Here is a 16,680-nt window from a genome sequence, read left to right as displayed (position 1 = left end):
TTTTTCTATAGATATAGATAAACCTTGAAATTAATTCAAAATATATTATCCATTAAAAAAAATTTCAGTTTCTGAATGTATTCTCTCATACCCAATATATAATAGTATATAAGTCATATTTTAATTGTTTAAGTAGTAGTTTCAAGATTATATTCAATTCCTTTATGTTTTTTTATGAACAATATCTTTATGTTTATATTCAAGATTATATACAATTTCTTAAGTGTTGTGACACTAAAAATTGCAAAAATCCTGCATAAAGTATTAAAAAAACATACATTTCTATATTGTGAGATTTATTACAAGAAAATATTAGCTATCAATGACAGCCTTCATCAAAAATTTATCAATGAAAGAGACATAAATAATGAAAACTCACACAGTCGCACTGCATACACACAATCACATTACAAATTTTCCCTTACTCTAAAATCATACAAATATCAGAAAGAATAAGGTACACAAATAAAAAAAGTTTGGCATTTTATAAACTTCATTGTATGGTACTGCTATTTCATGTGTAAAATCATAATTTACTACCAATACTCAGCATCTTAAAACTTAATATCACAGTTAAAAGAAGATACAACATGCCTACTTTGCAGGTACATTGTGCTTTGCTTGGCAGCAAATATGGAACTGGAATTTCTTCATTGTATGCATATTAAATAGAACACAACATATTCATCAAATAAGATTTAAATTATTCATAATTACTACAAAATGCTGAAGAAATACATAACTTTGTTCATGGACTAATATCTTATATTAGTTCATGACATTAATGAAAATGACTTAAATTACTTTTAAATGTAATACAAAAATTCTAAAAGTTTGCATAAATACAATTTATAATATTTTACAAATAACCATAATTGAAAAATATTTACATAAATAAACATGACACCCACATCTTTTAATAGAATAAAACAAGTTATAGCAACTTCCTTTCTAAAATCTTGTTTGTTTGAATATTTTCTGCACTGTATGTTTCACAAATTGCATTTTATGAAGTGCAAAAATTTAACTAACATTTTCAATTCAAATAACTTCTCTAATTTGAAAAGACATTTGAATCTTACATGAAAGAAACATATACTATTTAAATTTAACAAAAGTGATACGAAAACTTATTACACATGTCAGTGTAATAGAATATATATATATAAAAAAAAATTGCTCATGTTAACAAGAACAGGCATAATGCTACTGAACATTTTTACATTAAAGAAAGAGAACATAACACACATATATACTATATGAATGTATGTGTAGTAAATAGCAATTTTTAACATTTTTTTATTTATTTAATAAAACTGACAAAAGTTTTCATTTACTTCTTCAATTTAAGTGCAAAATTATTGAATTAATCTATAATTAATACTTCAATGATTATTTTATCATTATGTATTTATTAGCAAATATTTTTTATTAAATTTTGGGAAAACAATCTTGAGAGCAAATAGTTATTTTGAGATTTACAATGACAACTATTTGATTAGTTTTCAGATATCTGTGATTTCATAAAAAGGTTTATTATAATTATACGACTTGCTGGATTAATATAAAGTCAAATAAATATTATTATAGGAAAAATATCTCATTTATCTCCCCCCAAAAATTCATGTAAAAATATCAAATATTTAAATAGTAGGTATAAACACTTTTCTTTCATCAGTTCTGATCTTTATTTATTTAATACCCGTTTTTTTTTATAAAATATCTTATCTAATTTTATGCTAAATATATGAAATCATACATATTTAAAGAACATTGCTTTTAAAAATAAATGTCATAAATAATTCATACACTAAGGAATTTATTTCATTTGAAACTCCTCAGTTAATAAAATAAAGTCATGCAAGATGCAAAGTTTTAACTAGAACTGAAAGATAAATATTTTTTTAAAACTATTTTTATTCACAATAGTCATAAATGTAGATATTAACATGTATGAGGTAATTATAAAAATTTTAATTCTGGATATCATATTTTACAGTTCTAATAATATTTGGTATCTCGTTTTGTGTTTTGCACAATAAATGCCACGTTTCTTCACTTCCATCACAAACATTAAATTACTCTAAATGTGACCTTCATATTTCAAAGTAGTGCCAAAATTAAGATGCAAAACTATCATTTGAGTTCCCATGTTCCCATTTCAAATGTCAGAAAGTTTCATGCAATTTATGGAAGAACAAAGCAAGACAGATATGAATGAGATGTGTGCAGGGAAGGCTGGATTCAATATAACTATATTTTACATTTTATATACAAAATTCATAATATACATAGTGGATGAATAGTGGCACTCAGAAGCTTAATATACAGCTGATCAACTCTGGTGACTGATTGGTTATATAAATAAAAGAGATCTAAGTATGATGCAAATGTTTAGAAAGTATGAGCATTGCGACAAACACCACAACCTAGGGCAAATTCTTCCCCTGTCAGAGGATGCTTTACATGAAGAGGACACTCATCACCTTCTAACTGTTTTGCTTTGGGACCTAAAACAACAATAATGTATAGAATTATTAATAATAAAATGAAAAGATAACTATGAAAATATATGTATAAAAATATTTCATGTGGAATTAAGTTTTATTCTATTTATAAAATTTAGTTTCTATAATATAGTTTGGTACTGACCAAAGAAAATGAAAAAGACAAAAAGCAGATTAATTCAAAAGAAAACATATATATTAATATTTAATAAATGAATATATTTTTTATTTCATTAAATCCTAAAAAGTATAGTATGATAATTCCTTAAAACTATACTTGTTGTACCCCAAAATAATGCATGTTACACTTTTATGTTTTCATTTTCTTAAAGAAACTGTAAAAATACTGTCATAAGAAAGATAATTAAAAAACTGATAGATAAAATTAATTAATCAATGTGAAATGTTAATAATATTTAATTAATGACTCCAAAAAATTATGGCATATATTCAAAGGAATGATACAAAAATTTTCATCTGTTATCATTTAAAAAAAATTCCAATTTAACAACGTTTCAAAATTTTGTTATCTATACCAGTAATTCAATAATTTTTTTTAACAAAATCTAAACTTTTATTTAATTAAAAAAATAATGAAGGAAATTATCAGAGGTTGTATGTATCACCTGCAGGACAATGTGGAAGTTCTGCTTTAGGAATATTAGTCACTCGCTGAAAATCATCATGACATGCATTGCAGAAGTGAGTAGTCCCAAAGCAAAAAAATACAGCAACAGAACAGCAGTATCTACATTTGTATTCAAGGAAATCTGTACCATGCTTGGGACACATCTAAAATTGATGCAAACATAATTTGTATACATTTAGTTTTTACATTACAAAATAAATTTGAAAACGTATAGTCAATACAATATTAGTAAATTACACATTTCATAGTTTAATTTCTTTATTTAAAGCAAGGAAAAGACAGAAAATTGAATATGCCGTTTTAAATTCACATTTTAGTAATTTAATAAATTTTGTCATCTCATTCTGCTAATTCAGATTTTATCTATTTAGCTCATTCACTTTTCATCCCTTAAAAAATATATATCCAAATATACTAAAGATTTTATTTATTTCAATATTAGAAAGCCCGGCGGTCATACGAAATGACCGCTGTTCTAGATATTATAAATTGATGATTATAAACAGATGATTGCTAACGCAAACAAATGTTCACATTTTCCGACAGGCTCAATTTGCGTTCAGTTGTAAACCATTTCAAAAACAAATGATTGCTAATGCAAACACATGTTCGCGTTCCCCCCTGACACGCTCAATTAGTGTTCAGCTGAAAATTCAGTTTAAAATATAATGTCGGAATAAAATCGGGCAAAATTTTAAACTTTTTACGCGAAAGGATATTTAGCATAGGAGTCTGGGTAAACCTACCTGATGAGATATACTACACACAACTTGTTAGTTGGTTTCATTTCCTTTAATTTCTCAGCATTTACAAGTTTCTAGGTAATTCATATGTAAATATAGTTAAATGCATAACAAGCAACAACTGTATGAATTAAAAATATTTAAATGTTCTTAAATACCATGATATTTAAATTAAAACAATGATAACTGCATGTATGGTATCAGTGTATATGGACTATTTGAATGCCATGGCAACTTCACCCCACTGGCTAGTTATGCAAGCAACAAATAAACTATTGGCAACAAACAGACATTTAAGCCGCATATAATAAAGATAATTTGCAACCGGAATATTAAGTTTTTAAATCTGATTTAAAACAAAACTATGTAATTATCTACAACTAAAGGTGATCAATTTTATGATATCTGAGAAAAAAGAATTTGCTATTAATTATTAAACAATACATACCAAGGACTTAAAAAAGGACAATCATAATACTTTACACATAATATTTTACACAAAAAGAAAGCTAACTAAATATTTTACCATTTATTTAATAATTAAAAAATTCTAAAAATTATGTATGAAATTAAAATATTACAAATTAAAATTAATACTTTACGCAATACTCATATTTCATATCACAAAATTGTTTTCCAGTTATTGAAACTTTGTACATTAAAAAAGATTTTCTTTTATTGGCAGAATGATATATTTAAAGTATTTTACCTGTGCCCTAGAAACATCCGAACAAGCTCCACAAACAAGCTCTGTAGGATCATAATCATCCCCTGCACCTGCTTCAGCATCACACCTAGCTTCTCCACCATAATATGCCTGTAAACATTACAAGTTATAAAATGCATTTTCTACTATTATGAATATTTATGGCTGTTTTTATAGAAGAGATTAAAACAACACTAATATATTTATAGATTTTTTGCTATTATTAAAATAAGCACCATTTCTGGAATTTTAAGTCCTCATACTGATAAAATGCTAAGTAGCAATTATTTTTTTTAATTTCTGAAAAATTTTATAGAAGTCCCAACAAACTCTTTTCATTTCAGTTGCTGAAACAGAAAAATGTCTATATACTTACTTAAAAAGCTTTTCAGTTTTTTTTGAAAAATAATAAATACTTTAATAGTTAGAATACAAAATTTTGCCATTTTTTTTCCAATTGCATTTTGGTCGAATGATCTTCATAACACCTTAACACTGATTTGCTTACATCATATACATAAACAGGATTGACTCTTCAAAATTCTGAATACCAGTTTTACTTCCAAAGTTTTAGTAATACAATTCTATTAGTTATTACATATTCCCTCCCACTTCCTTTTAAAATTTAGTCATTTCCTTAGGTATGCTGTGCAAGTAATACAGGTATGCAAAATATTTATTTCCCCACTTCTGAAATTTCTAAAAGAGCAAAAAAATTCCAAATACAGAAGAAGGGAGAAATAATTGCCAACTGGATTTCATATGGATATTTTACTTAAAATAATGCAAATACTGTCTTAATTACAACAGACAACCTGGGATGAACTACTACTAAAATTCAACGGTCTTTACCTGCTACTACTAGTATTCAACAGTATTTACCTGCTAGGATGCTGGAGGAGAAAATTCTATTAAAAATTATTTCAGATTTTAAATGTTTATTAGTCAATTAAAAGACACTTAAATATCTATTGCAGCAGTCTTAGAGCAGTTGCTTTATACAAACATAAAAACTCAGGCACTTCATGGAAATATAACTAGTAAAAATTGAACGAAACACTGCAATTAAATTTTGATTGATACCTTTTTGCATTTGTAGCAAACATAATATGCATATCTATCCATGGCAAAACCAGCCGGATCATTGTAAAATCTGGCACCTGGTGTAGTAATAGCTTCAGCTTTATGCAGACCTTCATATTCCAACCTCATTAAAGCCTTCCGTTTAACATCTTCGTATAAACTCTGTGCAGGATCAAGCAAGTCTTTTAAAACTGAATGCTCCATAGGGGCCTGCCAAAATATTTAAAAATAAATAAATACATACAGAAAGAAAGAAAGTTCAATACAGCATTAAGTTCACTGCTTTTATTTAATATTTTTTTATTGTAATTAAAAAGAAAAAGCTTTTAATATTTAAATAGTACACTTCATTAAGAAATGAAATTATATTACCTGGCATATTGGACACAAGGAAAAGCGAAATGTGATACGAGGTCCAGACCATTTTTTACTCAATACTGCACGGCAACAATGGAGGTGAAATACGTGGCCACAAGCAAGCTAAAAACATAAAATAAAATCAACTAACATAATAAATAAATAAATAATAATAAAAAAATTTTCTTTATGAAGTGATTACTTGAATTTTAAATCAGAAAATGAAATAAAATAAAACTGTCACTTAGAATTAAATCAAAATTACAATAAATATAGTATATGCTTATAAAGTTCATTCAGCTTTTTTTAAAATAAATTATGATTTGTTTTAGTACTCATTAGTTATTTTTAAATAAATGTTAAGAAAATAAGAACATATTAGAGACAATACAAATTTCCTTGCATCCCAGACTTATTAGACTGAAACTAAAATAATAGATGAGAAGTTTATCTCCCAATCTTCTGCATCTCTCTATCTGCATGAGACACTTAAACAAGTAAATAAATATCATATATTATTGGGTATTTTTGTTATTTAAAAATAATTACGTATAATTATAGCTAACAGTAAATACAGCTTATATAGGATTTTGCCAGCAGGTGATACTAGTTGGTTTCAAATAGAAGGCATATCATATCTGCCAATGCTGCATGCTGTCTAGGGCAGTGTAAATACCATCAATGGATTGCTAATCATTCAAGGAAGTTTCTGCAATGCAAATTACAATATTATATGATATGGATGTGTAATGTGCCTACAGCAAAATATAGATAAAGTAGAAAAATGGTTTACGGTTTCTTTTTCTGGTCTGAATTTGGCCTCTTAATTTGAGTTCCCTTGAACTTTGAAGCCTGGCCTTCCCTCAAATATTTTGGACAATAATGTGGTTATCACACTAATTGATGGAAAAATACCTTGTGGTTACCACACTAATTAATGGAAAAATACCCACCTTCTTGGCATGCCTTCATGGTGTGGTGGTCTGCACGCTGGCATGCATATTCCAGAGGTCCACAGTTCGACTCCTGGTGAAGGCGTTGCTCCTTTTTTAAGTCTCTTGTTTAAAAAAAAATAATGTCTACAGTGGCACCCGAACTAAAAGGGTGTTGGATGATGATTCTCCACACCCAGGATTTGGGGAATGGGTCCCCTAAACCCCAGTTGCCTTGTAAAAGGGGGAGTATATAAGGTATTTCCCACACCTTCTTGGCATGTCTTCGTGGTGTGGTGGTCTGCACGCTGGGAGCGTATCGAAAGGTCCGTGGTTTGATTCCCAGCGAAGGCACTGCTCATTTTTCAAGTCTCTAGCTTTAATAAAATAATAATAATAATAATAATAATAATAAATAAAAAAAAAAATAATAATAATAAAAAAAAAACTATGTCTCTACATAGTGTGGGACTTTCGTTGTTACAACACGACAATGCCTCATGAAGCAAAACCTCTAGTTTTGGCATACTGAAATGCAAATGATAGAGCTTATCTGATAAATTTAAGATTTTAGCTAATTGACTGCTTTCAGAACTGGAGCACCACTTCTGTGACTGGCATAATCAACCAAATACTCCTCATCAGTCACTTGTCATACTGTAGTAAGAAGTCGAAACGAATTCCAGCTGCAGTTTATTATAATCCAAGGGACACTTCAATTCATAAAAGATAATATGATACATGGAAGTCTTTATCTCCTATTAAGAATATTATCACAGTTTTAAAACTTAGTAATCACACACATCTGTGATATTGTGGGTACATACATACAATCAACATCATTATTAAATAGGTAAATTATAACTAAGAAAATAATTATAATATTTAGAACCACAAATATTTGCAAAGTATTGTGCTACTATGCAACCAATTACACCAAGAAAACGTATATCAGGCATGGAACTCACTTTGTTTATTACAAATTACACATTTTAACTACTTATTTTATAAAGTAATAAATGCAATTTCCATAAAATTTCAGCAACTTCTAAAATTGGGTATTTTTTGGCTAACAAACAGAAGCCACAATACACACAAGCATAATGATAGCAATCTTACATTACTAACTATGCCAAACATTGTGACTCATCATTTTTTGAACCAGCCACAATTTTTGGATGAAACTCGCTGCTGAATTTTTGATGCAGAAATCATGATAAATTTTACTATTTATTCAGCAACCGCCAAATGATAGAAAGTCTGTCTTTAAATTCTTTCATTCTGGAAAACAGAAAGAGAAGAAAAGATTGCAAGCCTCAAGCTGGTTTGTAGGATCCTGTATTTCTTTCACTATAGCTACTTGCTTTATTTTGTGGTATTAGGAACTGTGATATTTGTCAAGTTTTATGAACTGAAACTTTGGATGAACCATAATATGACTATTCATTAGAATAATTACACAGTGAGCTGTGAGTTACTGTTTAAACTGCCGGACCTGTAGTGAAAACTGGTGAAAGAACAAAAACTGATGTTAAGGAGGAAAATGATTTTTCACATCGGGATACAGCATGTTCTTCCACTCAGTGGGTTTTGAAGAACTGTGCCAGGAATCAAGGAAATGTTTTTCTATCACCATTCCGGATGATTCAATTGAAATCTTAATAGCTGTTACATGTAAAAACATCTAGGGAGGGTATAACTGAAGTGCTTCCAAGAAGAAGGGCCCATCGATAGATTGTGTTCATGGATCTTTAAATAAATAAATAAATAAATCATTCTTTGCACTGGAGTAAAAATGATTTTTTTTGTTTGAAATTTTTTTTAAAATTTTCCGAAGATGTAAAAATATGGAGCTGGGCCATTCTTGCTGCAAGCCCTTCAATTCTTTCAGATAGCTAGAAAGCATGAACCTATACTATATCAAGATACTAGATATGCATTTTTGTGTTTGCCTTCTCTCTGCATCATTATAGATGTAATAAAAATTACCCACTTCATAAAAACTGAGTAACATCCTTTTAAATATTCATGTCGAATAATATATTTGAGCAGTGATGTATTTTGAATGTATCATTAGGGCTGATTTTACTATTGCAAACTACATTTTGCACCAATATTTATATTTCACAATGACTGTTGCCCCATTAGTAAAAAAGTGCAGAAAAATGTTCCATGGAAGAAATCTCTATTTGTTCTGAGTAGTTTATTGTAAAGAAAGTATTGTGCATTACAATATCAGTTTTATTACATTTTTTTTTAAAAAAGTGTTTATTGATTTGAAAAGATTTAAAATTATTTTAACACTGTTCAGCTGCTTAAAAATCTATTCAAGAGGATACAGCATGACAGAGCTGTTTAAAATTACATTCATAATCTTCAGACAATCTACAGTTTCATATTGATCATCTTAACATAATTTTTAAACACATTATACAAAATTAGAATTTTACTTTAATTTTCATTTATTTATTTACCTGTATGGCAGGTGCATAGGCAAGAGCTTCAATAAAACAAATCATGCACATATCGTCAGCATCTTGTTTAAGGCTTGAGATTTCTCCTCCACATCTATGCAAACAAGGAAGGCAAGGATTTTCATTGTAAATTCCTCCACACATGTGACCACAAGGTAACATTTTTGAGCAAGCATTGTTTGCATGATCCTAACAAATCAGAAAGTAATGCATTAAAGTTTATAAAAGAAACAGTACTATTCAACAAAAACATTTAACAAAAGTCCATTTTATATATATTACCTGACATTCTGGTTCATTACATACATTTCCTATAGATAAAAGACCAGTACTACTACTAGATCCACAAAATCTACAAACACCTGAAGAGCTTGGTTTACCTGAAATAAATATTTTTAATTAGTTTCAAAATAATGGGACTTCAGAAATACAATTTAAATTAATTCATTATAATGCAACTCAATATTTAAGACAAATACACATTGTGTCACAGATGAAGGTTGGGGGGATTTTATTACTTTGCATCGATCTTAAACACATAATACAGTACAAAGTCTTTAATCCGGACGTCCATAATCCGGAATGATCTATAATCCGGACCTCAAAGCTACAAACTTTCTGTGCATGTGGTGCATTTATGCATGCGCATAATACATTTACGCATGCGCATTTAATATATAATGGATGGTATAAGCATAATACAGTACAAAGTCTTTAATCCGGATGTCCATAATCTGGAATGATCTATAATCCGGACCTCAAAGCTACAAACTTTCTGTGCATGTGGTGCATTTATGCATGCGCATAATACGTTTATGCATGCGCATAATACGTTTATGCATGCGCATAATACATTTACGCATGCGCATTTAATATATAAGGGACGGTATAAGCTAGGCTAAAATTATCTAATTATCTATTTCAGTTAATGTTGCAGATTGCATTGTTCCTTAATCTTCTAATTGGATCTAATTGAATCCGGCTTATTATATTTTGCAGACTGTTAGAGCAGTTTTATAAAAAGTAAGCTTGAACTTTCGATTATGTCAAAAAGAGTTTCTGATTCTGTAGCTGCCAAAGGATCTACAAAGCGAAAGCATGTTTCGATGTCCATCAAACAAAAAGTGGAATTGCTGCAAAAAACGGATAAAGGCATGAAGAAAGTGACAGAGAGGTTAGTGAAAACGAAAAAATTTCAATTGACAAGTTAGTCGGTATTCTCGGCACAGCAATTACAGGACTTGAACAGCGGAGTTTTGTAACTGAACAAGAAATTATGTCTGCTTATAGAATTAAAGAGAAAGTATTAGCACATAAAACGAGGCAACTTACATTGAAAGAAATTGAAAGAAAGTAAACAAATAAATATTAATTTTTTTTTAAAATTTTGATACCCTTTAGATCATAATTGCTCTTTATTTCATAAATTATGGTTTCATATTTTTAATTTTATAATTTCTGCATGCCATCTTACCAGATTTATTTTGATGATCTATAATCCGGGAAAAACCCTAATCTGGAATCGCCGAAGTCCTGATGAGTTTGGGTTAAAGACTTTGTACTGTATATTAATATCGACATAATATAATAATTTCCCTCCAACTGGTCGAAAGTTCACTAAGAAACCTCAAATTCCCAAATTTGCCATGAAAAAGAGTTATTTTCTTGATTTTAATTCCAAAATGCTCCTGCTACTTTATACCTGGATTTATGAACTTTTAATATATTGCCTTAATTTTTTTGATATATTTCAAAATGTATGTATATATAATATCTTAAAATCTTCCAAAACATTTTCGAGGCCACATATATATGGCCTGGTTAGCCAGAAATTTAACATATGGAGGGGGAAAAATTAGAAAGCTTTTAAATTATCATCAATAAATTAATATAATAAATTATACACTATAAGCTTATTAAGAAACACAACATTTAATATTAAATAAACCATCCAAATTTTTTAATATAGTAAATATAAATAAAATAATTTTTAGTACACAAAATTATGAAACCATTTACATACAAAAGTGCTGTTTATTTTACATATTAATAAACAAGAAACTTAACAAAAGAACCAATATAAAAAGACAAAATGATACATGCATAGTCACAAGATCTCATGACTTCCTGAAAATAGTAATTCTTCTTCTTGTTTTTCAGAAGAAAGATAAAAACTTAGAATATTGCTTTCAAAAATGCATCAAGCTCTGTTTTCATACTTTCTTTCAAAATAATTGCTATTATAATAAACTCAATTACCTCCACCCCACACACATAAAGAGGGAAATAACTAACCTTAACAGAATTTTCCACTGTTTCAATGAACTCCAATCTACTTTCAATTTCAAATTTTCCATCTTCAAACAAAATTCTTATCTGGGAGCCCACAAAAATTATATATATAGATATATTTTCAACTAATGCAACTCAAGTCTATTACTATCTGTTGCCTTACTGTTCTATGTTTTTAAAAAGTCCTAAATTTATATGAAGTGAAGGTACAATAATCTCAGCAACATTAATTAATCAAGGATGTACAATACCTTTCTAGTCAAGCATTAAGTTCCAAAAATACTTGTCACAATGAATTTCTTTCTAACAGGATTTCTACTTTCACATGTTTCCTTCATATTAATTGCAGAAGGAAAAGGCACACAATGAAATTTGCTTTCATTGTGCAAAATTATAGCCCTTTAAATTAATTTTTAAAGAATCAATCAGTAGTGTCCATGTGATGTATCACTGACATCAACTAACAAGATACCTAGAGGGCATAAGCTCTCAGTCTGAGAAGCACCAAGAGTTTAGTTTTCTAAGGAGACCTAGAGAGAAGTAAAAAAGAGGAAGGCTTATGGACATTGTTAGTGAATACAAAATTACCCTGTAACAATTAATGTACATATTTCAGTTATTAGTAGTATAATTTTAGTGATTTAGCGTGTAGTTTTGTATGTGTAATAAACATATGAAGAAATGAGGATAATTTCTTTGGCAAGGCATGAAGACCGATTTATGTTTGAGTACACTTTGCCATTTCATACTCATAATTTAAAAAAATCCATCATAATGTAAACATTACTCTGATGCAATGAGTCATTTTCTTGGCAGTTATGAACGATTTAGTTAAAACATTATTAAAATGTGCTAAATCATTTTCTTAGCAGTTACAAATAAATTCTATTTCTGAATTTATGTCTCAAATAAAAATGATACCCAGTTTATAAATCACACAAATTTAAAATTTAAAATTTCACACATCAACAAAAATTTTGCAAATTTGTGAAGTTCAATACCTTAAATTCATTTACAAGCATATTTTCAGAAAACTTTAATTAAAAAATGCAGCATATTTTTTAACTTTCCATCTGCATTTTATCTCAAAATGAAATTTTATCTTATATTTTGATAATTAAAATATAATTATTTAAATACAAACTAATAAATTTAATATATTAAATTAATTCATATCTTAATAAAGAGACATCAACATATTATAGCATGAATTTAGCAATTTTGTCATTTAAAATATTGTTTTTTGTGCACTATTTATTATTAAAAAAATATCTAAAATTCCAAAAAAGTAACAGTTGAAAAATGTCACCTATATGAAAATTAGGGATGTCAGAAAAATTGACTAGCTGCATTGATTGCCCATTTGAACTCAGTGTAAAAAGTTACAATAGAGAATATTAATAATGTTTCATTAATATTCGTGTTCAAAATAATGTTTCATGAGCCAAAAACTATCCTCACCAGTATAATAAAAGCTTCAATTCATTTTACAAAACAACGTACCTTACAATTTTTTTAATCCAGGAAAGGAAAATTAAAATTTTTTCTAGCATTAAAAAAAAAAAAAAATAATAATAATAATAAAGTACAATTTTCTACGTGATACATAACACAGGTAAATTTAAATCAAAAGCAAGATGAAACAGAACAGCAATAAATATGACATTAAAGGAAATCATGTGGAATATTAATTTTAAATGAAATATACCTCTAGTGCCTTCTCTAAATTCAACCATTGCTTTTAAAGTTTTTGAATCTGCTAAACACATAACCCAAAAAAGCTTTGTTCTGCCACATCCTTCATGCAAATCTACTTTGATTGCTTCTTCCTCTTCTTTAAATACCTAGAAGTATAAAATAAGGAATATTTATAAACACAAAAAACACAACAGTAATATTAGAAGTCCACATGAGGAATAATATATATGTACTTCATATTCTTATGGAAATTTCTCTTTGCAATTTATGGAAATTTCAGCACTACTATTAAGAAGTACAGAAATTCAAGTCTATTCAAAGCTGGAAAAGTTAAAAAAAAAAAAAAAAAAAAAAAAAAAAAAAAAAAAAAGATGCTAAGGTTAAAAAAAAAAAGAGAGAGAGAGAGTACCAAGGAGTAATGCAAACTGGACACAAATTGATATGCATACAGGCTTCAACAGAAAATGCAAAATTTTAAAGTTTGATGGCCAATGAGTGAGCATGTGATGCTGCAGCATATTTTAACTGTGCAAGAGGCAGGATATTAAAGAAGAAAAATTTTGATTCTAGGTCATGCACTCAGATAGACAATAACTATGCCTCACGTACAAATATGCAAACACTATGCACAAATGTCAGTATTTGAGAGACAATGCATAGATGGACTCAAAGAAGACAGTTGGTATAATTGGCAAATTGCTCGACACTTGGGTAGGAGTGAAGCCACTATTAGATGATGTTGGCAGGAATGGTTTAACCACGGCTGAACGTAGTGTCAAGAAGGAATTGGTCAGCCTAGAGAGATGGCAGGACTGATCAATTATTAGAGTGGCACTCAAGAGTTTCAGATTCATCATTATCATTGATCCTACATGCAAATGTTGCTTCAGTGACCACAAGAACTATAGGCAACTCAGAGAAAGGGGGCTGATCTTATGGTGCTCCCTGTGGCAATTAACATTGATCATCATACATCGATAAGCCTGTTTGCAGTGGTGTCGGGTACACTCGACCCAGAATGTCACTGAAGAATTGTCTTCAGTGATGAGTCCCACTCTGAGTTGAGCCCTGATGACCAGTGTCCCATCAGAAAATTACAAAGCTCATAATTATGAATAAATCTCATTTACTGACAGATGAATGAGATTTATTCATGAGAACTGTAGCTGTTCTGATGTCAATCATGAGTCATAGACTAGATTGTGATCCATATTTACGACAAAAACTTTTATTACATTTTATTTTCAGGAAGAAAGTTGAACATTTCAGCAACAAATTACATCACTGTCAAAATTATCACAGTTGTCGTTTAAAAGACGGGATATTTGCTCAGTGATGAAAGCCCTCATTGCTGTTGTACTTTCCAAATGACTCCTTCTACCTTAAAGGAAAGAGTAAAAAGTCAGATGATAATAACTTTTGATGCCAAAACTCCAAAATAAAAATAAATAAAAAACATGAAATAAATCATGGAGGTAGCTGCTACCTGACAGCAAAAATGGCTCAATCAGAAAAGATGTGTCTGGACACAGCCCGGACAGCTGTAGGATACCAAACTTTTTGTTGCTCACCATATGTTCCGACAACCAGGAGTGATGATCTTGGCATTTCATTTAATAGCAGGACTTCTTTGGTTGTCATCTGCAGCACCCTTACAACATAGCGGTACATCAACGATATTCTATGCCCTGTTTTGTTGCCCTTCATATCACACATTCTGGGCTAACATTTCAGCAAGATAATGCCTGCCCATATACAGTGATTGTTTCTATTGCTTGTCATCATGCTTGCCTAATACTACCTTGGCCAGCAAGGTTGCTGGATCTTTCCCCATTAAGAATGTTTGGAGCATTACGGGCTCAGGCTTGAAAAAGCTTTTGGCCCTTCAAAAAGCTCAGGCTTCTCCTAATCTAACATGCTAATTGGACAGAATTTAGCACAGTATCCTGCAGGAGAACATTTTCCAAGTCTATCAATCAATGCCAAGCCAAATAACTGCTTGCATAAGGGCCAAAGGTGGACCAATGCATTATTCACTTACTTACCTTGTAAAGCCCTTTCGCTTGAATAAATCAATCAGTTTTTCTGAAATTGTAATAATTTGTTTTCTGTATATAAACATCACATCTGCCGTTTTTCATCCCATTCAAATAATTCCTTCTTTCTGAATCTCTTTCTTTCTCTCTCTCTCTCTCTCTCTTTTTTTTTTTTTTTTTTGTCTTAGAGTTTATATTAAATGACATAGAAGCATGTAAATGTTTACCACTGAAAGCTTTGTAACTTTCCAATACAATTTTAACAATTAATTCAATAAAAATTTAACTTCTTTTAAAAATATATATTTAAAGTATAATGATTTTATTATAAAAATAAAACAAACTGGTTAATTCTGGGTTGTTAATGTATTCAATGACAAATTCTTTTTCTTGAATTCTACATTAAATGCTTTTAACTAGAAATTTTACTCAAATTATACAATACATTCTGAAATGTACAATGGTTTTACCAATTATCCATTTTCAACATGAACCATGTTACTCTCATTTTACTATAATCACTACAATTTCAAAGCTGTATAAAATGTTTAAAATAGAAACATAATACAGATATTTGATGAAGAAAATATTATGAAGACAAATAAGGAACCAATAAATGTTTAAAATTAATTTTCCATATTATAAACTGGCTGCGTGATTAATATACAACCAAAAAAAAAAAAAAAAAAAAAAAAAAAGAGGTCATTATAATACAAAATAAATTTTATAACAATTCGTTTATCCTTAAAATATTGTTCACTGTATACTTTTTTTTACAGTTGTGAAATATAAAATAAATTTCTTGAAGTTCTAGGTATAATTTCTTTCCAATACATACTTAAGTTGCCTTTATGACTTTCCTTAGAAAGCTGCACAGTATGAAGTATGAGATCTGGAATAGTCGGAACTTTGGCGATTCCACATTTCAGAAATTTCTGGATTTTAGATTATTAGTTTAAATTTAGCATGAGGAAATGTACATGGCAACATACAGGCTTCATTATAGTTTAGGTCTGACAGAAAAATGCTAACCTCTCGCAGGGTTGGCACTAGAGCTGGTGTGGCCACAACAGATGTCGGAATTTAGGTGCCCCCCCCCCCAAAAAAAAATTAAGGGAGAAACAAGCAGCAAAAATTAGAGATAGCTGAATTCAGAGTTTAGGAGAAGCACTGAGCAGTAGAACTTAGGGGCAGCAAAATTTT

The 16,680-nt window shown here is 29.3% G+C and overlaps 1 protein-coding gene across 1 annotated transcript in view; it reads right to left on the bottom strand.

Moving 5' to 3' along the window:
- Nucleotides 1–275: 275 nt before the first annotated feature.
- Nucleotides 276–16,680, bottom strand: part of hiw (MYC binding protein highwire) — a 256,065-nt gene continuing 239,660 nt past the window's right edge. Inside the window, exons 72-79 of the mRNA XM_085813059.1 lie at nucleotides 13,452–13,587; nucleotides 9,734–9,831; nucleotides 9,452–9,640; nucleotides 6,061–6,168; nucleotides 5,689–5,898; nucleotides 4,609–4,716; nucleotides 3,134–3,299; nucleotides 276–2,510 (exon numbers count right to left, since the gene is read on the bottom strand). Coding sequence (XP_085669185.1) covers nucleotides 2,395–2,510; nucleotides 3,134–3,299; nucleotides 4,609–4,716; nucleotides 5,689–5,898; nucleotides 6,061–6,168; nucleotides 9,452–9,640; nucleotides 9,734–9,831; nucleotides 13,452–13,587 — 1,131 coding nt within the window. The 3' untranslated portion in view covers nucleotides 276–2,394. The remainder of the gene's footprint in view (nucleotides 2,511–3,133; nucleotides 3,300–4,608; nucleotides 4,717–5,688; nucleotides 5,899–6,060; nucleotides 6,169–9,451; nucleotides 9,641–9,733; nucleotides 9,832–13,451; nucleotides 13,588–16,680) is intronic.

The sequence above is a fragment of the Stegodyphus dumicola genome, chromosome 3 (genome assembly GCF_044657685.1).
Source record: "Stegodyphus dumicola isolate Sdum_Otavi_A_Nest chromosome 3, ASM4465768v1".
Classification (NCBI taxonomy): domain Eukaryota; kingdom Metazoa; phylum Arthropoda; class Arachnida; order Araneae; family Eresidae; genus Stegodyphus; species Stegodyphus dumicola.
This window is presented reverse-complemented; position numbering and strand designations above follow the sequence as displayed.